The sequence below is a fragment of the Vipera ursinii genome, assembly GCF_947247035.1.
Source record: "Vipera ursinii genome assembly, chromosome: 3".
NCBI lineage: Eukaryota > Metazoa > Chordata > Lepidosauria > Squamata > Viperidae > Vipera > Vipera ursinii.
Window position 1 is genome coordinate 86,633,533 of NC_139516.1, and position 25,033 is coordinate 86,658,565.

A 25,033-nucleotide genomic window follows, 5' to 3' on the forward strand; every position below is an offset into this window, starting at 1 on the left:
TGTGGGTTTTTTTTTTTGCAAGTGGAGAAGTATGTGTATATAATGCTGGGGTGACACAAATAAGTAATTGTAATCAGGGCTTTTTTTGTCATAGAACGCTCAGAACGGAGTTCCGGCACCTTTTTTGAATGGAACCCTGTAGGGTAGGCAAGGCGGGTTGTATGACATGTGTGAGTTCCGGCACCTTTTTCTTTTACAAAAAAAACACTGATTGTAATTATATTTATTTATAAACATTAAGATCCTATTTAGAAACAAGGGAGGTCAACTAGCATTATACATTATAACAAGGTCAGCGAACAAGTCCAGGCTGCCAAAAGGTATGTCAGGAATGTAATTGGGAGCTTAACGTAGAATGTAGTTCTTGTGACTATTTTGAATAAAAAGCTTATGACGTTGCACATGTGACATGCAGGACAATGTTTACTCTAATCTTTCACCCAGATAACATTCCTAACATAAATCACATAATGTAAAGATTAGATGGAAATTAAGTTTTAATATAAAATATCACATAATTTAAATATCCATAAATCTTGCAGGTAGCCTACATTGGGGCAATGAGTTTTAAAGCAATTGCCTTGCACAGTTTCAAAACAGCCGAGAAGAGGTTAATTGATTTGTGTGACATTTCTCACCTCCCACCCAAGAAAATTAATTTCATTAATTTCAATTCATATTAAGGTTGTGCAAGAAATAAATTCACTGTTCTTAATAATTATCTGTAGATCATAGGGGTCCACAAAGTTTGTAGTATTGCAGATTTGAATGGGCAGAATGGTAGGAATGCTCATGGGCTACCAGTAAGTATATGATGGATCAGGTTAAGTTGCTCATGGTACTTCCAGGGAGTTTGTGAACTCCTGACCTTCTTTATTGCTAAAGCTTTTCTATCTATCATCATGTCTGATCCTACCTTGTCATAGTAGGCTCACTTCCCAGCTTCGTCCTGTTAAATCCATGTTGGTTACTTCTACAATCTATGATTTAGCCCAGACATGTCAAACACAAGGCCCGGGGGCCAGATGCAGCCTGCGAAGTGGTTTCATGTGGCCCGCGGAAACAGTGAGGGAATGTACCCCATTGCCTTGGCCCTGGCCCAGAGACCCTCCTTCTGCCAGAGACCCTCAGATCTGTCCCACTGCTGCCCAGGCCCGCATAGGCACCCTTGATGCAAACGATGTAGAGCTGGCCATGCCCATCCAGTAGGCCATACACACTCTAGCCACGCCCACCCAGTAGGCCACGCCCACCGTGGCCATACCCACCCGGCCCCCTGAGGGCAACCGCAATGCTGATGCGGCCCTCAATGAAATTGAGTTTGACACCCCTGATTTAGCTTATCTTTAGTAAAGGGCAAAATAGACCCAGCATTCAGGTCATTCAACTCTATGGGCAGCTCCTTAGTCCAGCAATCGTAGTTTCCATGTGTTTCCCCAATCCACATACTGAGCTGGAAATTATAGGTTTGTTGTTTTTATGAAGAGCTTTTCCTACCTTTAGGGGACTAAAGCTGTCAGGGATTCAAAAGTTAAAATATTTTTATTTATCAAATTTTAAAACCTCAAATTTTAAAACTTCATATTTTCCTCATAGAGAGGGATGGCTTTTATTTGGCTTTTCTGAAAATAAATAATTGTGGGATTAGGCAGTCATTTCATTACTGCATCAAGGCTGTGACGTTTAGGATTTAATTATAGGTAGTCCTCAACTTACAACTGGTCACTCAGTAGCTATTTGAAGTTACAATGGATCCCCCAAAATGTAATTTAGGACCTGTCCAAAGTTCTGGCAGCCGTCCACCTCCAAGGTCTTCTGGTCACATTTAAGGTGCTTGGCAAAATTTATTTTATTTAAAATAAAATAATAAAATAAAATAAAATAATAAAATAAAATAAAATAAAATAAAATAAAATAAAATAAAATAAAATAAATAAAATAAAATAAAATAAAATAAAATAATAATAATAAAATAATAAAATAAAATAAAATAATAAAATAAAATAAAATACAGGAAAAAAAATGGAGGTGTTATAAATCAAGACCACCTTGTAGAATTTCATTCATAAGATAAGGTAAATGAATCAGTAAAATGTTGATGTGAAAGTGGTAGTAAGAATTTCCTTTCTTCACATTATGTGTACTTTTACACAGGGTTTAAAACCACAAATGACTCATTTATCACATCTTGAGGAGTTTTAGAGCTGTATTCTCTCTTGCATTACATCATCCATCTGATTTTCATTAATTTTACCTCTAACCTTTTGTTAATTCTATTCCACACCAAACATGTGATATAAGACACTGAAATAAGTTGCTCATTTTCCAAAAAATATATTAAAAGAAAGATTCTCAGGAAACTAATTGTGTATCCAGTATCATATTTCATGCTTTCTTCTGGTTACTACATAGCACACCTGTTGCACAGATTTCTCTCACAAGCACAAACAAAATAGAATTTCCCAAACAAAATAGAATTGATTTTTTTAATGATTTGGTTTTTCACCTAGCGTGTTCTGTTCACTTGTTTTAATTGTGTAACGTGTGGATGACTTTGGGGGGAATGAGGGAAAAAGATGCTGCCTAGGAAATAATCAGAGAATGGGGAACCCAAGAGTTTAATGGTCAGAGAAAGAAACGTAGGAAGGACTCACCAAATTTATCAGATGGTTACAAGTAGAAAGTTTGTACCTTCATTCAGACTTGCAAAATTCTGTTAACGTAGCCTTACAATAAAGTAGATTTAGTCGTCTGGTCGTGTTTCCTGTCTGGTTTGCTTTGGAGAGTTGATCTCAGTGTTTCAAAGTCACTGCCATTTTTAACCATCTGATCAGTTAGAGCAGATCCTTCCTAAGTTTCTTTGTTGGATTGTTAAGACCTTGGGGGGGCTCCCCCTTCTCTTGTCAGATTGTTTCCTAGGCAGCATTTTTTCCCTTCTTTCCTCAAGGTCATTCATACATTCCATTACATAGCTTTCATCTACGGTCCATCCAGCTCAGTCTAGCACAATAAATAAAGATCCCAAATTACTATTTTTGACAATGACACAAATCACATTTGAAGGAACTAATTATTGATTGCACAATTTCAGAATGGACTGCCCAAATTTTGCCTTTCCTGTAAATTCCAGCAGCTGAGACTGTCCAATGTTTGATGATAACATGTTTTTGGAAACTTACCAGGACAAATTTTTTTTGAACAGGAATGAAAGAAAAATGCTGTATCAGTACTTCATACTAATGCTACAGACAGACTACTACAGATAAACTTCAGTATACCACTGAAGCAGACCTTTGTTGCAGCAATAATTCTTATACAATTATACACATCTCTCCCCATTAAAAATTAAGGTTAATGTCATCTGATGCTTTTGAACATTTTTTTTCCTATTCAGCCCTTCCTTTCCACTTCAAAATATTGCAGACTGTTATTGAATTTCATTAAATTTATATATTTATATATTCAATGTACTTTAAAAAGTGTAACAACAATTGGAAGTAAAAATTAAAATGCTAATGAACTACACAAATCCGTTAGTGATGTCCATAGCTCCTTTAAGGATATAGAACACTGTTGTCCTTGGATATTGGATTTGGGAATGTAGAGGATGTCAACCTCTGAGCAGCCTTTCCTTAACTGGGGCCCCTCCCAACAGGTTCCTAAAATTTCTGGCCACAGTGTCGATTTCTGAGGATTGTGGGTATTGAAGCCATACATCTTCATGGTATCCAATTTTGAAAATACTATTCCAGAGTATATCTTTTTTTTTCCTTTTTCTGACAAAAGTAACACAAACTACAGTCTCTTCTGGTGAATAACTTTCTGGGAATGGAACAAGAATCAGGATTTTCTGCTCTTAAAAATCATGTTGAACTACTATTTTTATCAGGGTACTAGGTAATTTGGTGAATTGTGAAGGAGGCAAAGAGTTGTAGTTCAGCAACATTTGGTTCGTCATCCTGTTTGAAAAAAATAATGCACTTCTAAGAATTATTATTGTGCATTATTTGGATGGATGGATAGATGGATGGATGACAGTGGAATATTCTCCCTGGTGCCCATTGTACTGACATGTGTATCTATAACAAACCTCTGGGAGGCAGTACAGCTGTAGGAAACATCTCATATCTCATGCTATCAAGCCACTTAAGAACTGTTATTCATCATTTAGCCATTTAGAGAGATATTATATTTTAATATGTAATACACTTTTGGTAGTATCAATCAGAAATTGAAAGTCAGACCTTGGGAAAATTGATTGAGAAATGTTAAGATGGAATTGGTGGGGCGGGGAGAGAAAACAAAATGGGACTGTATGAATCAATGTGTGGAGACAATGGAAACAAGGTGGTTTGCAAGGATAGAAGGATATGGCATCATAATTAGGAGTATCAACATGATTTAGATTTCCTTTCCTTTTCTCTTACTTTCTTTAATTTCTTTTCCTATGATTTGCATAATGCTGTCAATGTAAAAGGAAATTGGATGATAATGATGAAGATGATGATGACAATTTATTAAACTTGCATGCATCGTGACTCTCATTGACTTTGGGTAGCTCATACAATTAAAAGCTGCCATAAAATCAGTAAAAAATTAAGATAAAATATGGCAGGTGCAATGAAGTGAAAGGTCTCATTGTCCCTCCCCAGGGCGAAGAGCCAGGTCCTCAAGGTTGTTCTAAATAATGGCAGAGTTGGAGCCATCTGGATCTCAGGGGGAAACCTTATTCCAGAAGACAGGTGCTGCTACAGAGAAGATGGACTTCCAGTGTTTCAATAGATAACATTGGTTAAGCAAAGGAACCTGGAATGTGCCAGACGTGCAGAACTGAATCAGCCAGAATTGAAATAACCAGGTCCCATGCCATCAGGGCTTTAAAAAAATAACAAGCACCTTGCATTGGACATATGAATTGCATAAATGTATTAATTTTACAGTGTATATATTAACGTAGTTGTTAGCTGCGAAGTCGTATCCGACCCATTGCGACCCTATGAACAACGTTCCTCCAGGCCTTCCTGTCCTCTACCATCTTCTGGAGTCCATTTAAGCTCACGCCTACTGCTTCAGTGACTCCATCCAGCCACCTCGTTCTCTGTCATCCCCTTCTTCTATTGCCCTCAATAGATAACATTGGATAACCTAATTTTTGCGGCTAGACTTAATTTAATTTTATTTTAATTTTATATTGGATTGTTTTTAAATTTTGCCTTGTAAACCGCCCTGAGTCCTTTGGGAATAGGGCGGTATATAAACCGAATAAATAAATAAATAAATATATGCATAATTCCTCTACCATCTCACCTCAGAATTTTTTTTGTAGTGCTTAAAAAATACTGATTTGATCCTCAATTATACCAAAACATAGAAGTAAATATTTGCACATGATTGGAATTGATCATCAAACTATATTAACTATTCATAAAACAGTGCCATGTATATGAAGACATTAGCACTATACACACGTTCTTCATGGGAACCTTGTCCATTAATTTTGAAATACTTTTCAGACCTTTGTACATTTATGTATATATAAAAAGCATCTTTCTTATAAGTAAAATTAGAATATGAATTATTAGATTTCATAAACTTCTATGTATTTAGAAGAGATATTTGCTCATCTGAATTTCCACAAATCCTGTGGCTGTTAGAGGTTTTATTATATCTATAATATAAACTTTTTATAGAAACAACTAGGATATATTAACATTCCTAAGGTTATTATTAAAGATTATCCTGCCCTCCTTTGCTGGAGAAGCTGGATCCCACGGAAAAAAAAATCTGTCTTAAATTCCTTAAAACTTAAACAAGTTCTCTGGTTCTGTTGAAAGCTTTAAACAGGAGAACCTTGTTAAAATGGCAAATTGTGCAGTTTCTCAATTATGTTCTTTCTACATCTCCACACTATGTTTAAAAGTATGCGTTGATCTAGCATTTCCTGTTTTTAAGCTCCAATGACAGGGGAAAAAGCAGCTTGAATCAACAAAAAGCAAAAATTGTATTCCATTAAAAACAGGCATGGTAAAAAAATAAGGGGAGGGAGAGAAATGATTATTTACTAGAATCTTTTTCCCCACAAGGATAGCCATCAATAATGGAATGTTTCAGAAGAGTTTCCTGCTTGTTTTTGCATAACACCAGTTCAGATGTTGGATTATATACATTTATTCTTTTATACTCACAGCAGAAACTTGTCTTACATAGAATGAATTGGCATACTGGAAAATGATAGCGGATATCATATTGGAAAGATGAGTGGATATTATGCCTAATAGCAGCAGAAACTTAAATATTGTTGCCAATGAAAATATGGAGACAGAGTTGGCATCTGGGTTTATGGTAGAGAATGGTCCACTTTTGCAGAGTTTTTCATCAGCTCATACTGACCTGCCATTAAGTCAGGTGGAAGAAAAACATCAATGTCTAACCCAAGTTGTAGCATTGCCATTTCTTATAGTGAATTACTTCTGCCACCTATCTAGGACTCTTTTTTTTTCTTTCTTTTATCTTTCACTTGCTTATTGGTTGAATGAGAAGTGCCTGACTTGCATTTTACTTGTAATCTTCTCCCTAATGTCTGAACAGATAAAAGCCGTAACACTTACCTTTCCTGAAATCCAAGATTTCTTTTTGTGGTGAATGTTTAATAGACACTAAAATCCCATAAATATCTGGAGCAATTTGTGTTTCTAAGGCATAGTATTTGTATGTACTTCTATAATAATGTCTAGAAAGTGAATATACTGTATTGCATGGAATAGCATTGGTTTCAATTGAGTGTGTGTGTGTTATTTTTATAATTGCCTATAAAATGGATTTTTTTTTGCCCAATCTAATTATTAGCAGTTTCAGGGTTTAGATCTCAACTATCATCCCTATTCATCTCAGCGAAGAGCAATCTGATTGCTTAGCTATGATCTGATGTGAACACTGACAGATTTAACCTCTAATATAATATAATGCTATATTACTAGATTAAAAAGGATAAAAGTCTGTAGGAAGAAAACTGCCTGACATCCCCTTAATTATTAATTAAAAAAAACCAGAAAGTGACTATGTTTAATAAAGTAAACAGAGTAATAAAACTATTTTCCCCTTTTCATCCTGAGATTGAGGATCAATAGAATTTTAAGCTTGGCTCTTCCAACTCCATTGGATAATCTGCCAAGCAAGGCTTTTAAAATGAATGGAAAACTGTATCCATTATAATAAACAGGATCTTTGAACAGGCATGAATGATAGGGAGTGCTTTAACATGCCATGAATATATTGTCTGAAGAAAAAAAATGATATGTAGTGCTAGTGTCTTTTAATAGCAAGTATAAAAGTGCTCCAGTCAAATCATAATATTCAAAAATGGGCTCTAGCCATATCAGAATTTTGATTCCCCTTTCCTATTCTAAAGAGTGAAATTGTACTTCATGTTCAAAACCTGCTTGCATAATCTGCCATTAATTCCAGATAAATCATTTTCCCCGCTTACGTTTCATTAGCTACGTAATTCAATGCCAAGTATTTACAATATAAACTTGTCCTCTGAAAGTCTGCTTTATCTCCCATTATGGTAATAAAGACCAAAGGGGACTTAAATATTCATCAACAGCTTTGCTATACTGAGATCATAGGCATGGAAACTCATCAAAGCTATTAAACTTTCTTACATAAAACAATTCCATTAATTAATGCTAAAATATATACCTGTCACTCTGCTTACTAGTTAAAAAAACCAAAAAGGAGTATCAAATATATGTGTGTATGCATATATTATGTTATACACTCATATATTTTATATATGCATACATACCTGTGTGTGTGTGTGGTTGTGTGTATGTGTGTGTGTGTGTGTGTGTGTGTGTGTGTGATAATAGCTTAGAAGAAATGATTTTCATGTGTAAGAAATGTAGTAGTGTATGCGATGTGTGGGAAGAAGAAAAATGGTTATGTAAGCCTTGTCATGTTGCAACCAGAGACCACAATGCTGTAGTTGCTCATAAGATGTGAAACGTTAGCTCCTTAAAAAAATCCTTTTAACAATCACTCTTAGCCAGATGTCAAATTAACACTTTAGTCATGCCCCTTACTGGCAACCACAACTAGGTACAACAGGTGCAATCAGAAAAACCTTTGTAAATTACTTATTGTAAACATACTTATCATACTGGTGAGGCTCAAAAAATTACATGGAACAACGGTTTTATGTTTTGTGAAATAAACTCAATGGCTCAGGTCAAGCAACATGGATATAAAATGAAACAAACCATAATGTACCCATAATGCATGAAATTAGTTATTGTGTCTTAGATTAGAGCAAAATATGTTCTTAGCAAGCAGAAGGCAGCCGGACTGATTCACATTCACATAACATACATTTTCCAAGTTGTATGTTTCTCTTACTTCCTTTGTTTTACTATGAAGCAAAAACAAAGAAACAAACAAAACAGGAATTGCAATCAGATTGGATTAAAAAAGCAGCTTTGAAACAAAACTGAAGCTCTTTATTTTATAGTAGATTCTTGGTTTTTCTGTTGACTGGATCCTGTGTTAGAAAACGGAAAAGCAGCAGGCACGCACACAGAGAAATATGGACTCCATAATGTTTGTAATTTAGGCTTGATAATTTTTCACTTTAACTGGGATCAGCCCCTAAAATTATGAAAACTGAATATATGGCAATCAATTGTACAGTTGTACAATTGTCCGCTGCCTCCACTGTTGTTTATCTTGGTGCTGGAAGTCCTGAATAGAGACATTAGGCAAGATGAGAAAATAAAAGCTATAAATGTTAAGAAGGAAGTTTATTAATTGAGGGTCTTTGCCAATGGTTTGCTGCATTGGTTACCAGTTGTCTTCCGGGTGAGATTCAAGGTACTAGTAATGGTGTTTAAAGCCCTACATGGCAGGGGTCCGGAGTACCTTAGGGAACACCTGCTGCCGGCATCAACTTCCCTTCGCCCTGTGCGTTCCCACAGAGAGGGCCTCCTCAGGGTGCCACCGATCAGAGAATGTCGATTGGTGGCCCCCAGGGGGAGATCCTTCTCTGTGGGCGCCCCGGAACTATGGAATCAGTTACCGGTTGAGCTCCGGATGGTGTCCGATCTTCGCTCCTTTCGCTGCGATCTAAAAACATACTTGTTCGAACAAGCCGGCCTGGCCTGATGGGGGATTGGTGGGGTTTTTTACTGTCATTTATTGGGGTTTTAAAATGTATTGATTGTTTTGAGTGGGCATGTATTTAATCATTTTTTAATTTTTGTAATTCTGTATTTTTATTCTTGCCCTATTCACCGCCCTGAGTCCTTCGGGAGAAGGGCGGTATAGAAATATTATTAAATTAAATTAAATTAAATTAAATTAAATATTTCTGCAAGACCCAAAAAATAACAGAATACTTGATGAGGAAACTAAATGAGTTTGGGTCCTTGGCCAGTTTTAAAATTAATAAGCAGAAAACATCTATTTTGATTAAGAATATGACTGCACAGGATGGTGATATATTGACTAAAAAGTTGGGTTTTAGGGTTGAAAGGTGAAATATTTGGGGGTTATGTTATCAAATTCAAATATAAGCTTGTTTAAAAATAACTATGTGACACTCTGGAATGGTATCAAAAAAGATTTATTAAGATGGGACAAATTGCATTTATCATTATTGGGTAGAATTTCTGTGATTAGGGTGAATGTTTTACCAAAAAGGCTCTTCCTGTTTCAAACATTAGCAATACTTGCAACTGAAACTCTGTTCAAACAATGGCAGAGGGATAACTCTAAATTTATATGGCAGGTGGAAAAACTGAGAATTAGATATAAATTATTGCAAGATGCTAAGGAAAGAGAGGGTTTGGGTTTACCAGATTTGAAACTGTATTTTGATGCTTGTTGTTTGGTTTGGCTAAAAGAATGGGTGAACCTTCAGAATAAGAGGTTACTGGACCTAGAAGGCCAGGAATTAAGGTTTGGTTGGCATGGCTATTTGTGGCTCAGTGGGTTAGGACGCTGAGCTTCTTGATCAGAAGGTCGGCAGTTTGGCGGGTCGAATCCCAAGTGCTGCACCTGTTACTCGTCCCAGCTTCTGCCAACCTAGCAGTTCAAAAGCACGTAAAAATGCAAGTAGAAAAATAGGGACCACTACGGTGGGAAGGTAACAGCGTTCCATGCGCCTTTGGCATCTAGTCATGCCGGCCACAGGACCATGGAAAGGTCCTTGGACAAGCGCTGGCTCTTCGGCTTTGAAACGGAGATGAGCACCGGCCCCTAGAGTTGGAAACGACTAGCACGCATGTTCAGAGGAACCTTTACCTTTTACCTTTAAAGTTAAAGTTGATGTTGATTTTAATAATCTTTTTACCAGGTGTGCCATTTTGAGAGTTTGGAATAAATATAAAACCAGGTTCTCTATGGAGGTGCCACTTTGGGTTTCCCCACAATTGGCCTTTTTTAGAAAAGAGATGGCAATGAGGCCAATTTGGTATTATTAAGTAAAATAATATCTTTCACTTTGGGTGACCCTACCCTGAAATCTAAGGAGCAGCTAGAATAAGGTCATGTCTGCCATTGGTTTACATATATGCAATTGAAAGAAAGATTCAAGTTAGATAAAAAGAATCATGGCTTTAATTCTGCTAAAAATGAATTGGAAAACCTATTGTGAGGTGGTGATGAGCATATTATTGTTAAAGTTTACAAAATGCTATTGAATTTAAATCTGGAAAATGAATAAGTAAAACATTGTATGATTCAGTGGGCAAGGAATTTTGGATATAATGCTTGAACAGTGGGAAAATATGCAGAATAAAGGATTAACATTTGCACTAAAATTATAATCTAAAAGAAAAAAATTATAAGATAATGTACTGTTGATACTTAACACCAGACAAGTTATCAAAAATGTATAAAGGTATTTCAAATGAATGTTGGAAATGTAAAGAGGGGATTTTTTTTACCACTTATGATGGACGTGTGATAAAGCAACAAAAATATTGGAGTAGGATTCATATGTTAATACAGAAAATTCTTAAAATAAAGATAGAAAGAAAACCAGTAAAATAAATATAGAAAGAAAACCAGAGGCTTTTCTTTTGGGGCTTATGGACAAAGACCTGGAAAAAAAATATGGAACTTTAATGTTATATATGTTGACAGCAGCAAGATTACTCTACGCTCAGAAACGGAAGACTACATTGATTCCTACAACGGAGGAATGGCTACAAAAACTGATGGAGCAAGCAGAGACGGCTAAACGGACTGTAGTGATTAAAGAAAAAATATGAATACTTTTATTGCCACGTGGGAACTGCTTCTAGATTTTGTGCTTGAGGTGGAAAAAAAATGAATCATCTATCACAGTGTTTCCCAACCTTGGTCACTTGAAGATGTGTGGACTTCAACTCCCAGAATACCCTAGTCAGCTATGCTGAGTGGGGAATTCTGGGAGTTGAAGTCCACACATCTTCAAGTGGCCAAGGTTGGGAAACACTGATCTATCATTCTGTTAAGAATTTTGACTGAGCCTTGGTGGAGCAGTGGGCTAATGCCTCCTTAAGTAACACCAGCTGCCTGCAATTAGTGCAGGTTCGAGTCCCACCAGGCTCAAGGTTGACTCAGCCTTCCATCCTTCCGAGGTAGGTAAAATGAGGACCCAGATTGTTGGGGGCAATTAAGCTGACTTTGTAATAATGCCGCTTGGGGTGTGTGTGTGAAAGCCCTAATAAGCAGGCATATACATAGAATGAAGGCTATTCCTAAGCACATTGATTTGTGCTTCTTAGATTGTAAGCCGCCCTGAGTCTTCGGAGAAGGGCGGGATATAAATGGGATTAAATAAATAAATAATATTTTGTAAAAGTAAAAAGCTGAGGTTATCGTACCAAAGAAAATCGGAAATCAATGCCTTTTTCCCCTTTTTTTCTCCCTTACCTCACTTTTCTACTCCCCTTTCCCTTCACCATCTTTTCCGCTATTTGCTTTTGTATTTCCATTGTATTGTATATTATAAACTAATAAAACTTTGTAAAAAACTATTGTACAGTTGTAAAAACTTTTCACTGACACAAATTAAAAAGAAAGCCAATACTAAGTAGTTATATGTGTCAATTTTATTATCCAGAGGCACTTATATAGAAAAATCGTACATATGCCTTTCCTTCTAATTGACTTTACAAGCTATAAAATAACAAATTACTGCAATTATTTCCCACTGAAACGAGAGTCTCTTGCGATCAACTACAGTACAAAAGACTACCAAGCTAAACATGGTATGAAGTATGGTGATGCTTCATTCTTGCTGACTTTTACATCATACCAACATTTCCAGTTTAATAAATTGTTAACAGTATTAATCAAAACATATGAACATGACAAGACCATCATGGCTGATCTGTGGAACATTTTTCATAACCTTTAACCGTTATAGATGAAAAGCATAATCTTAACAATTTTTCTCCCCTTGAGCCCAGCTCCGGTTACTTTTACCTTCATACTAGTTTTTCTCATGGGGCAAGTTGATTATCGATGCTCTCTGAATAAAAGTTATGAAACTTGAGTTTAAGGAAGGTCATCTAAAATCACCATTTCCTGTAAGGGTCTCATGTACCACTGAAGAAAATCAATCTGCTGTATCACTGATTAATAGTTACTGAAGTTAATCAGCTCTGAGAGATAACATTTTAAAAAAACTGTGCCTGATGGGTAAAATTCAATGGGGAGTTTCCATAAGTAGAAATGCTTTTTCTTCACAGAATGTGGAGTTCTACCCAACAGATTATCTCCCTCAAAATCTTCTTTTAGATTCAGAGAAGATTTTAGGGTTGTCGGGGATGAAGGTAGATTGAAGAGCAAACAATTAACTCTATTCCACAAGAAATGAAATTTCTGACTCTATGAAAAATACTGCTATTAAGCAATCCTGGATTTTCAACAAAAAATGCTATATGCTTTCCAGTTAGTAAGAAAAACACACATGCCATTTTTTTTTACTATTTCTCGCTTTTAGCCCACATTTCCTGTAAAAGGATACATATGTATTTTAACAATAGCAGTTTTTCTTAGGAATTTCTTGAGAAAGCTGGTCTCAGTAGAATAGCCGCACAAAGAAAAAGAAAAGAAAAAGATCATATATGGAAAAGGTTTGATATCATAATCACGCTGCTTGGAATGCTTGTTTCAGTTTATGATATGTTCTGATGCATTGTCTGCAAACTCCTATCAACTAATACTACCAATATCAGCTTTCAGGGAGAAAAAAAAATTGAAGTAATTATAAAAAGGCAATTCTTCATTAAAGATGACATGGCAACACATTAGTTATTTAACATTTAAATTAAAACTAATTAATTAACATTTAAACAGAAGATAGTTATTTAACATTTATTTTTGCCTCTCTCAGATAATTTATCCTAACCCAACTCTCCACCCATTTACCCAGCACACATGAAAACAATGGCATTTAGAAACACAGACTTTTTGGAACAATATCAAATCTGATGACCTATTTGGAAGTTTGACAAATTCCAGATTTCCTGTGAAAGAGGGATAATTAATGATTGACTAATCATTAAGAACAAATGCTGATTTTAAGCAAAGGGGAGAAAAACACCAACCACATTTATTTTGCATGTAGTGCTTGCCATCATATTAAGTGCATATGGATATTATATTATAGAAATAAAATCATGTCATATAGCATTTTTTGAAGAATTCTTGTAAGAATGGTAATCAGTTACATAGCCAGACTAACCAGCTCACATCTTCCGGTCCCATCTATGTCAATAAATCTGGACAATAATTTATAATCATCATATGCAAGTATTACCACATAATCTGTTTCAAAAGTGCTTATTTATATTTAAGCAGTTGTATTATTTTTATAAAAGTAATTGACAGAAAGCCAAACAATTTTTCAAGTAATAACTATAAAATAGTTCTAAAAGATTCTGAACTGTTTCTTGGTGACTCTGAACTGCTGTGTCTCTGGCATTACATACTTTACATTCTTTTTTTTTTAAGCAAACAAAAAAAACACACCCACATATCATAGACCTACATGCCAGGTACAAAAATGTGCAGTAAGCAAATATCTTCTCCGAAAAATCCAAATCCTTGTGGCAGATATGTATGGCATTTCATTTAGAATTTGCACATTACATTCTACAAATTACAAGTGAGAATGTCCATGATCTTTATTCCATAACAAGGATTTGGGAATTATTTTCTTTCTTCTTTAATTTTTCCCCATTCTCATTCATCTTATTTGTCCTTCTGAAATTGGAATATAAAGGCCAAATGGAATATTGTTATTTTATTTGTGCTGAGTAGGAAAAAAAATGGAAAGATAGGATTGAAGGATAGTGACCAGTTGGATTGAGTTTATCTCTTTGCAAAGAAATTCTAAAGGTCCTTTGACCCATCTATGCAGCATATTCCTGCAAGGAGACTGTCTCCATAGCCATGGCTAACACAAAGGCCAACTGCCCTGTAAAATGTTGCAGTAATATCCTATCGTGAAAAGAGTACATATAATGAACTGATATATTAGGATGTGACATAGAAATTAATGTCTATTGTAATGGGTTCAGAAGAGGTAGTGAATCTAATTTTAATAAGGGCCTTCCCCAGAGGAAGTATGGTCAAACAGAAGTCAAATTAGTTGACTTCAGACAGTTTACATCCCAAGATGAATCAACATTTCAGTGATTTAAGCCCAATTTAATTTAGGCAGATTTTTTTTAAAAAAACACAAGAATAAGAACATTCTTAGAACATATTAATAATTAAACCAACATGAACACAAATTAGTAATATTCTACATAATAAATGCACTGACACCTTGTTATCGTATTCCTAGTAATCAATTTAAAGAGTAAGTCAAGTCGCTTTGTTACATCATAATGTGCTTTCTCCAAGTCCAGTATTGTTAACAGTCATGGCTGTTGATGGCAGGGTTGGAGGTTACGAACCAAACTCAACTGTTTCGTCAGTAATTTTCTTGAACTCATAGTTTCCTCTTCCATCCATGTGAAGATAAAACTTGGGGGGAAAGAAAACAGAGTCAGCAAATTTGGATATTCCAGAGTGAAAAGTATGCATCTGTTTAGATAAGGATCATCTAGGAATTCATATTCAGACATCTTCCCTGGGAAAAAGAGCTCAGTAAAATGTGGATATTTGATCACCATCTGGTGGCCAAAATAATTAAACTAGTGGCCTAAGCCTTGTCTTTCAAAAATGAATTCAATGCTTCTTATTACTGAAACTCACAAACTGTTAAATAATAATCCTGTATTCTTCAAATGGTGATTAAAGAATGGGCATTAAAAGAAGTGATTTATATATTAAAAAAAACCTTAGCTACAACAAACTAATGGCAAAAGTGCCCTCTCTTAACTGTTTTAATTATATTTATGAGGAAAATCACGATGTGCAATATTAATACAGAAAAACCAGCAATCTTCTTTAATTATCCTTGAGCTAAATGTACATGATTCAGTGGAGTACAGTATAAAATTTCAATGACAGTATGGTCATGACTGAATTTCTTTAGGGAAAAAAAATATAACTGAAAATCTAAGCAAACCTCTGGCTCTTAACAGTCAAAAACAAGGGGAAAACATTTAGTGAAATTTTCTGTTTACCTACAGTATCAATTTCTAAGGCTGCCCACTTGGTGATGACACTGGGCAACTCACACAGAGTTAAAAAGAATACGGAACATTTTTTTAAAAAAATCATAAAAAAGAGCTGCACTGAGGTAAAAAACTCACAAGAACTAAACCCTACAGTCTCAGATTTCAAAATGCTGATTCATACAATGTCCCACCACAGTGTCTGTAGGAACAGCCAGATCTTTAAGGTTCTCCTAAGGAGAGCAAGATCACAATTTTAAACAGTCCTCAAGAGGAAACTATTCCAAAGAGTAGGTGTAGTGACAAAGAAAACTACGTCTACTGGATCCCCTAAGATGATATTGTTTAACAAGAGATCTGAAGCACGCTAACTCTATTGGTTCTTATGAGACAGGCAGAAACAACTGATGTCAGACGTTCCAGTGAACATTCAGGCCAACGTAAATATTAATCTGTTTAAAGGGTTGCTGATAAGTTCTGTGACCCTCTTTTCTTGGGGAAATAAAGGAAAATCATGAAAAAGAACTAAATCTAAAAGAGCTTCATAAAGGTAAAAAAAAATTATGTTTACAACTTTGCTTTACAAAGGAAAATTCAAGAGAAAAACCCAAGAAAAACCAAAATACATATTGTAATAAAAATATCTAAAATCAAGCGATATATGTAAATTCATTTTAAAAATAATGCAATTGCCGAGCAGACTTCCCCCAAGATGGCTGCTGAACGGTAAGAGGGTTTTTCTCTTCTGCCGATGATTAGCTGATTTTGCTGCCAAAGCTGGTTCTTTGGCAGTGCTGCTCTCCGGATTTGAAGCGAGCAATTAGGAATGCTATTTCCTCCCTGACAGCCATCCCAATCAGATATGGAATTGCCAGCTTTCACAAGGAATGTGAAACACACAGGTTGATGAATATACATGACAGCTTGTTCAGTATCATTCCTGTACCAACTAACTGGGTTTCCCTGTTGTTGGTTATGGAAAAGTAGCTCCTTGCGAGAAATGCGGACAGATGGTTCTACCAATTACGTAAGTTCTAGAAGATTCTAAATGGGGTTATAAGCGGCTGCAGAACCTATATGACTTAACCACGATGAAGGACTGTTCATTTGATATGCTGCAACTGGATCCTTGATGCAGTAGAATACAGACAGTACAGCAAGTTTACGTTTACGTTTTACGTTTTATTTAATTTATATACCGCCCTTCTCCCTGGGGACTCAGGGCGGTTCACAGGGCATATAAATAAAAATACAGTACTATACAAAAGTTAAAACAAAGATTAAATCAGTGCCCAATTAAAAAAACAATAATGCAATCTAAAATGACAATTGAAAACCCAGCTCCCCCATCAGGCCAGACCGGCCAATTCAAACAAATGGGTCTTCAGACCACGACGGAAAGTTCGGAGGTCCGATGCCGTCCGGAGCTCCACCGGCAGTTGGTTCCACAAAGCCGGGGCACCCACAGAGAAGGCTCTCCCCCTGGGGGCCGCCAGTCGGCATTCCCTGACCGGAGGCACCCTGAGGAGGCCCTCTCTGTGGGAATGCACAGGGCGGAGGGGAATTGAAGCAGGCAGCAGGTGGTCCCCGAGGTACCCCGGACCCATGCCATGTAGGGACTTAAAGATCATAACCAAGACCTTGAACCTCACCCGGAAGACAACTGGTAACCAATGCAGCTCGCGGAGCAAAGGTGTAACATGGGAGTACCGGGAAACTCCCAAGACAACTCTCGCGGCCGCATTCTGTACCAGTTGGAGCCTCCGAGTGGTCTTCAAGGGAAGCCCCATGTAGAGAGCATTACAGTAGTCAAGGCGAGAGGTCACGAGCGCATGAGTGACCGTGCACAGGGCATCCCGGTCCAGATAGGGCCGCAACTGGCGCACCAGGCGAACCTGGGCAAAAGCCCCCCTAGTCATGGCCACTACATGATCTTCTAGGGTAAGCCGTGAATCTAGAAGGACTCCCAAGTTGCGAGCCCTATCCACGGGGGGTAAGAGCTCACCCCCCATAGAAAGAGATGGAACATTTTGAATGTCCCGGGATGCCGGAATGCACAGCCACTCAGTCTTGTCAGGGTTGAGCTGAAGTCTGTTCCTCCCCATCCAGACCCGAACCGCCTCCAGGCAACGGGACATCACAGCGAGGGCATCACTGGGGTGGTTTGGGGTCGAAAAGAAAAGTTGGGTATCATCGGCATATTGATGATACCCAACTCCAAAACCACGAATGATCTCACCCAGCGGTTTCATGTAGATGTTGAACAGGAGAGGCGAGAGAACCGACCCCTGAGGAACTCCACAAACGAGAGACCTAGGGGCCGATCTCTGCCCCCCTGCCAACACCGACTGCGAACGTCCCAGGAGATAGGAGGAAAACCACCGAAGAACTGTGCCTCCCACTCCCAATCCCCTGAGACGCCGCAGCAAGATACCATGGTCGATGGTATCGAAAGCCGCCGAGAGGTCTAATAGGACTAGGACAGAGGAATATCCCCTGTCCCGAGCCCTCCAGAGATCATTCACCAGAGCGACCAATGCCGTCTCCGTGCTGTACCCGGGCCTGAAACCCGATTGGTAGGGGTCCAATCGGGTTAAGTCCCCAGGTTAAGAACGAGTTCCATTTCTAAGTCTGTCCTTAAGCCAAATTAGTATCTAAACTGTAACAGATTATTTAATCAAATGTTTGTCTTACTATGACTAGAGCAGGGGTAGGCAACCTTGGCTCTTTTATGACTCGTGGACTTCAACTCCCAGAATTCCTGAGCTAGCTATGCTAAAATCCACGAGTCATAAAAGAGCCAAAGTTGCCTACCCCTGGACTAGAGCATGCAAAGAAACTGGAGAGGCAGCAGGGATTACATACACATGTGAAAACGGGGAGGCCTACAAAGCGGGAGCCAAGGATGGGGCCTTGGAAACGCAGCGGCTGGGGCAACAGGAAGTGCTGTGCTGCTCCTCAGTCAGAGCCTCCCAGTCTGCAGTGGTGGGGCTCTCCTTGCCAGTTACGGGCAGGTGCAAGGGAGATACGTCTGGGGCCTCCCTGCCTACAAAACCCATAGTCACTAGAGAGAAAGAGAGAGAGACGCCACATGAGAAAGAGAGACGCTGCAGAGGCCTCCCGACAGCAACACTCACAGCTACACATATATCAGAAAGACACTAGTAGGACTCCCTGCCTGCTTTTCTCTTTTTTGAGTCAGATCAATTTCCCAGTCAGCTGTCTGTCATTTTGATTCCTGCAGGCAGCTCACTCAGATAACGAGACTCTTGAAAGAGTACAGAGAAGAGCAACAAAGATCATCAGGGGACTGGAGGCTAAAACATATAAGGAACGGTTGCTGGAATTGGGTATGTCTAGTTTAATGAAGAGAAGGGTGAGGGGTGACATGATAGCAGTGTTCTAATATCTCAAGGGGTTGCCACAAAGAAGAGGGAGTCAAGCTATTCTCCAAAGCGCCCAAAGGCAGGACAAGAAGCAACGGATGGAAACTAACCAAAGAAAGAAGCAACCTAGAACTAAGGAGAAACTTCCTGACAGTTAGAACAATTAATCAATGGAACAACCTGCCTCAAGAAGCTATGAATGCTCCAACACTGGAAGTTTTTAAGATGTACAGCCATTTGTCTGAGCAGGGGGATGGACTAGATGACATCCAACACCCCTTCCAACTTTATCATCATCATCATCATCATCATCATCATCATCATCATGATCATCTAGAAGTGGCTCATAAGGGGGAGATGTATAACCTGGGGAATTCCCATACTTATTAAAAGAGTTATAATGCGTTCAGGCTAAATCCTAGGCTTAAAACTTTATGCTCTGAGACCAGAATATTTAAAGAACATGTTTTCTGTTTGATTTGTCCCCTTAATTCAGATCATAAGACATCCTACGTTATTGTTTTCAACCTATCCAGCAATAATATACGAAGCCAGTCTTATTCCCTTAGCAGGCATTGATAATGCATAATGGATTTTATGCGTTAGGGGGGAAAAACAAACAGTTAAATAAAATAAGCCTTACGTCATGGTGCTTCCAAAGTGATTTTCTGTGAGAAACAGTGAAGAGAGTGATGCCAACCTGAAATGCCAAAACACAGTTTAAGGGTTATAATAAGCTTTAAGATTGCTAAACATCTATCTGCACTGAGGCACACAAAACAATAAAAAAAGCCAATCCGTATATGATCTAGAGAAAAATAATCCAATTTTCCAAAGTATTCCTTTTTTCTGAAAGCAGCTACTGGAGGAGGGACCACTTAGATCAGAATTATAGCACTGGGATGAAACTTTTTGCTCTGTTTAATTTTATGTTGCATAATTCTCTTTTGCAACTCACAGTGGCATCGTGATACTTGTACATTTTCCCTACAAGAAGTAACAGCAGCTTGGAGTGGGGTGATTTGGAACAGGGAATCTACATGGGAAACATTCACTCCCTTCTCCTAATCCTGTCCTCCCATTCCGCCCTTGGATTAAAAAATGAGGCTGTATCTCGCATGTCATCTTTACTTTAAGCCTTCCGAAATTAAACCCTAAAGAGATAAAAGAGGTATAAATCTTCTTCATTGAATTCACCAGAACTGAAGGCCAATTTTCAGAAATGGCTTCATAATTACGTCATCACAAATAGATTTTAGCCATTTTTAAAACTTTTATTCCAAGACAAAGAAGAAACCCGAATGGGAAAATATGTGCATGAATAGTCAATTCCAGCTTCGGCAGCTGCACAATTCTTATTTGCTTTGGTCCTAACAAAGACAAAACAGCTATTTAGGGCAGGACCAGCTCTAACTCAGTTTCGACTGTGAGATGAGGCAGCATATAAATTCAATAAATAAACTGGAAGGAAGGAAGGAAGGAAGGAAGGAAGGAAGGAAGGAAGGAAGGAAGGAAGGAAGGAAGGAAGGCAGGCAGGCATAAAATACCCAGTCAGCCCTATTATCTCTTTATATTCCTCCATCCACTATCCAGGACAGGGGTGGGTAACTATGACAACGTTACAACCTGTACAGCGGACTCAGGAATTCTGGGAGTTGAAGTCCACATGTCATAAAGATGTCATAGTGGCCTAGCCCTGGTCCAAGAACAACTTTTTTGACTGAAACTGCAGATTTAATTCTATCAAATCCCACCCCACCCCCCTTTTTTTGGCTCAGCCACTATCTCCCCCCTTTTTTTGCAAAACAATGACTATTAATCAGTGAACTAAATCACTCTCATCCTCTTAATTCAGAGAAATTACCTTCAAGTTGGAGAGACTTCAGGAAGAGAGGGACAGACTTAAATTATATTCTACAGAAAATGTGTAATAAAAATTTGCCAAAGCAGACTGTCATTTTTCTCTCTGCTGTTTTATTTTGTCGTCTTTAAAATATATTCAGTTTAATAACTCTAGGCCTCTTGGCCTAGAGTGACTATAGTACTGTAGTCATATTCCCTTCTTTTTTTACATGGCTTTAAAGTTAGATCTGAACCTAGCAATGCAAAATTAACCACAGAAAAACATACTTTCCGACAATGGCTGTAGATGTATCCCTCCACATCAACACTAACAGCACTGGTACATTCATCCAGAATTGCAAACTGGGGTTTATGGTAAAACAATCTAGCCATCTGCAATGAAAAAAGAAATGATAAAGGATTATCATATAATCCATACATACGAAGAACATTAAACTGATTTTTTTTAAAAAACAAAAAAAACCTAAGATATTTTGCAGTTAATCATAAAATATAAGTCACATTATATGGAGAAATGTTCAAATCACAACATTACTACACAAATGTCCATTAATTCCACTACACTCATATTGTCCAGTCACATTATTTGTATGCAGTCCTTTAGTAAACATTAAAATAAAAGCAAAACATGGTACAGCTCTTTTTTTTCTTGAAGTAGATGCAAAAATTTCATTCTGTTGCCATCACACAGAATTATGTGAAATTATTTTACTAAATTTCTGATCTCTTAAAAGTTAATGGGAGGCTTATCTATGACCGAGAACTGCTGCTAATTCTAGATTAGAAGAACAAATATTCTGAACTGGAATTAAGCAGATTCTGGACTGTAAGTAGCGAACTATTTTTTTTAAAGCTTATTGACAAAAACAGACATTGTAACACATTTTGTTCCTATGTAATACTGTATTAAATTGTTAACCAACAGGTATAAGTAGTCCTCGACTTACAACAGTTCGTCTAGAGGGACTAAAAAGTTTCATTTAGCATTTGAATAAGTAGCGGATATAATGTATAACTAGCTTGTAGTCATTTTATTAAGAGTTAAAGTGTGATAGAAGTTAATATATTATAGTTGTTTGCATATTTTAGATTATGTTTGTTTGTATTTTTATACCCTGTATTTTGCTCTGGGAAGTCGGGGAGGGGGGAGGGGAGGCGAGGGTTGGGGGGGTTGGGGAGAGGGGAGGGGGAGGGGGGGTTGTATTTAAAAATGTATTGTAAAACTTTTCAATTAAAAAAAAACAGTTCGTTTAGTGACTGTTCAAAGTTACAAGGGCACTGAAAAAAGTGACTTATGACTGTTTTTCACACTTATGACCACTGCAGCATCCCCATGGTCATGTGATCAAAATTCAGATGCTTGGCAATTTATGATGGTTGCAATGTCTCCCAGGGTCTTGGGATAACCTTTTGCAACCTTCTGACGAGCAGAGTCCATGCGGAAGCCAGATTACTAACTTAACTAACCTAACAACTGCAGTGATTCACTTAACAACGGTGGCGAGCAAGTTTGTAAAATGGGGCAAAATTCAATTAACAAATGTCTCGCTTAGCAACAAACATTTCGGGCTCAACTGTGGTCGTAAATCGAGGACTCCCTATAGTAGGGTCCAGGACAATGACCGAGGCATCATTTTACTTTAATTCTTTCCGGCTTGCAACCTCCAACAAAGTGGATAGGATGCTAAGATCTCCTCAAACATCTACAGTTTTAATCTTTGCCCTTCCTAGCTCCTTGGGGCAGCTAAGGAACAGGTAATTTCTGGATCTGGACCTAGGCGATTATTAATGCCTCACTGAAGGATGGGATGCTAATGACAACCTTGAGGGATGCTGTGACACACTTCCTCCAATAGTTCTTTCTGGATCCAGAGGTATTGGATGACTATTACCCAGTTTTCAACCTCCCCTTTTGGGGGAAGGTTATTGAAACAGTGATATGGCATCAATGATGGAGCATCCTAAAAGAAATGAATTATTGAAGGACTCTACACTTAGGAAGGGATGCGGTGGGTCAGTGGGTTAGGACGCTGAGCTTGTCGATCAGAAGATCGGCAGTTTGGTGGGTCAAATCCTGAGTGCCACGTAACAGAGTGAGCACCTGTTACTCATCCCAGCTTCTGCCAACCTTCAAAAGCATGTAAAAATGCAAGTAGAAAAATAGGGACCACTACGGTGGGAAGGTAACAGCGTTCTGTGCGCCTTTGGCGTCTAGTCATGCCGGCCACATGACCACGGAGATGTCCTCGGACAAGTGCTGGCTCTTCGGCTTTGAAATAGAGATGAGCACCGGCCCCTAGAGTTGGAAACGACTAGCACGCATGTGCGGGGGAACCTTTACCTTTACACTTAGGAATTGAGGCAATCATGGTTGCACTAGTAGTAGATGTTTGTTGGGACCTAGGGATTTGGTGGTCTATAAAAGTAATTAATAATAGTAGTAGTATTAGACTACCCTTTTGCTGAATTTATTTCAAAATGTCAATCAAAACAAGTGCTGGAAAACGCACAAAGTGTTAAGGGACACCATGAGGACAACCTACCGCCATTCTCTGTTTCTCTCCTCCACTGAGAACATCCATCCAGTCTTGAATACTATCCCAGCCTCCTTCACGATCCAAGATCTGACCCAGCTGGACGTTATCTAAATATTCCTTTAACACCTGCAACCAAAACAGTAAATGGATATTGCTTAACAGCTTGCAGATACATTTGCTAGTATCTGCCTGTTAATTTATCTGATACTCCCCCTCCCTGACAATTTAGATTGGTTTAGTTCAAAACATATTGTCAGATAATTGTACCAAGCAACAGTATTAACTGAGCTAGATTATGTACTTTAAGTGGTACTAATGTACACGATCAATGTTATGCAGCCTAACATATAGTTGACTGAATTGAATTGAATTGAATGTATTAACTTTATATGCCGCCCTTCTCCCTAAGGACTCAGGGTGGCTCACAACAATAAAAAGTTAAAAAACATAAAATACAAAATTTTAAAAAAGAATTAAACCATAAATGTAATAAATACATAACAATTAACCCAATAAAACCAAACTTAAAACTATAGTCAGTCCAGGCCCGATTGTTGGAACATCCATGTCTTCAGGTCATGGCGGAAGGACTGAAGGTCAGGGGCCATCCGCAGCTCCGGAGGCAACTCATTCCAGAGGGTCAGCATGCCCACAGAGAAGGCTCTCCCCCTGGGGGTCACCAGCCGGTATTGCTTAGCCGACAGAACCCTGAGGAGGCCAACTCTGTGGGAGCGAACCGGGCATTGGGAGGTTGACAATGGCAGCAGGTGGTCTCGCAAGTACCCCAGGCCTAAGCCATGTAGGGCTTTAAAGGTAATTACCAGCACCTTGAATCGCATCCGGTGGGCAACTGGAAGCCAATGCAGCTCGCGCAGGAGTGGTGTAACATGGGAGTATCGAGAAATTCCCATAAGCACCCGCGTGGCCGCATTCTGCACCAGCTGACCTTCCCTTCCATTAAAATAGACAACCTAAAGTAAGCATGTGCTCTCTTTCACCAGAACTATAGTCTTTTCTCCCTTTTCTCTGTGATTCAAGCCAGAAATCACAATGGCATCGCTACAGAACCTGGCATCTAACTCAGCGAAGCATCAATGCAGAATTCAGATGCAATCAATATTATCTTTTTCCATATAGGTACCAGAGTTCTGGGACCTGGTAATCCATGTGTACAGTTATAAAATTCGACCAATCTTGAAAGCTTAGCAGCAGTTAAAGCAGAAGGATAATTTCTGATGAATTGTACTGTACTGATGAATTGATGCATCTCTTCTTTATTATATTCATACCCTATAACGGTATGAGCAGACCGGGAGCTATGCACCTGATTTTTCTGTCCTATAACTTCAGGATGGTCACATGCTAGCACATTTTCCTACCTGCCAAGTGGCAGTGTCTACAATAAATTCAGAAAATTAGCTTTTATGATTCTACTTCTATACTAAATCAAAATTCTAATTGAGCAGATTAAGGCTTGCATGAGCAATTTTGTAATTAATGTTATTTTTTTTAAAAAAAAAACAAGAATCAACCTTTGGAATACCTGAAACATAGATACCACTATAATAGCAAATCTGAAACCCAAGGAAAGAATACTCTATCCAGAAACTTTATTCTTTTGGCATGG

At 38.0% G+C, this 25,033-nt stretch overlaps 1 protein-coding gene across 1 annotated transcript in view; it reads right to left on the minus strand.

Annotated features, from left to right (window-relative positions):
* Window positions 1-12,985: 12,985 nt before the first annotated feature.
* The window catches only part of ABCD3 (ATP binding cassette subfamily D member 3), a 49,233-nt gene continuing 37,185 nt past the window's right edge, over window positions 12,986-25,033 (minus strand). Inside the window, exons 20-23 of the mRNA XM_083359331.1 lie at window positions 23,413-23,532; window positions 21,137-21,241; window positions 19,650-19,706; window positions 12,986-15,024 (exon numbers count right to left, since the gene is read on the minus strand). Coding sequence (XP_083215457.1) covers window positions 14,947-15,024; window positions 19,650-19,706; window positions 21,137-21,241; window positions 23,413-23,532 — 360 coding nt within the window. The 3' untranslated portion in view covers window positions 12,986-14,946. The remainder of the gene's footprint in view (window positions 15,025-19,649; window positions 19,707-21,136; window positions 21,242-23,412; window positions 23,533-25,033) is intronic.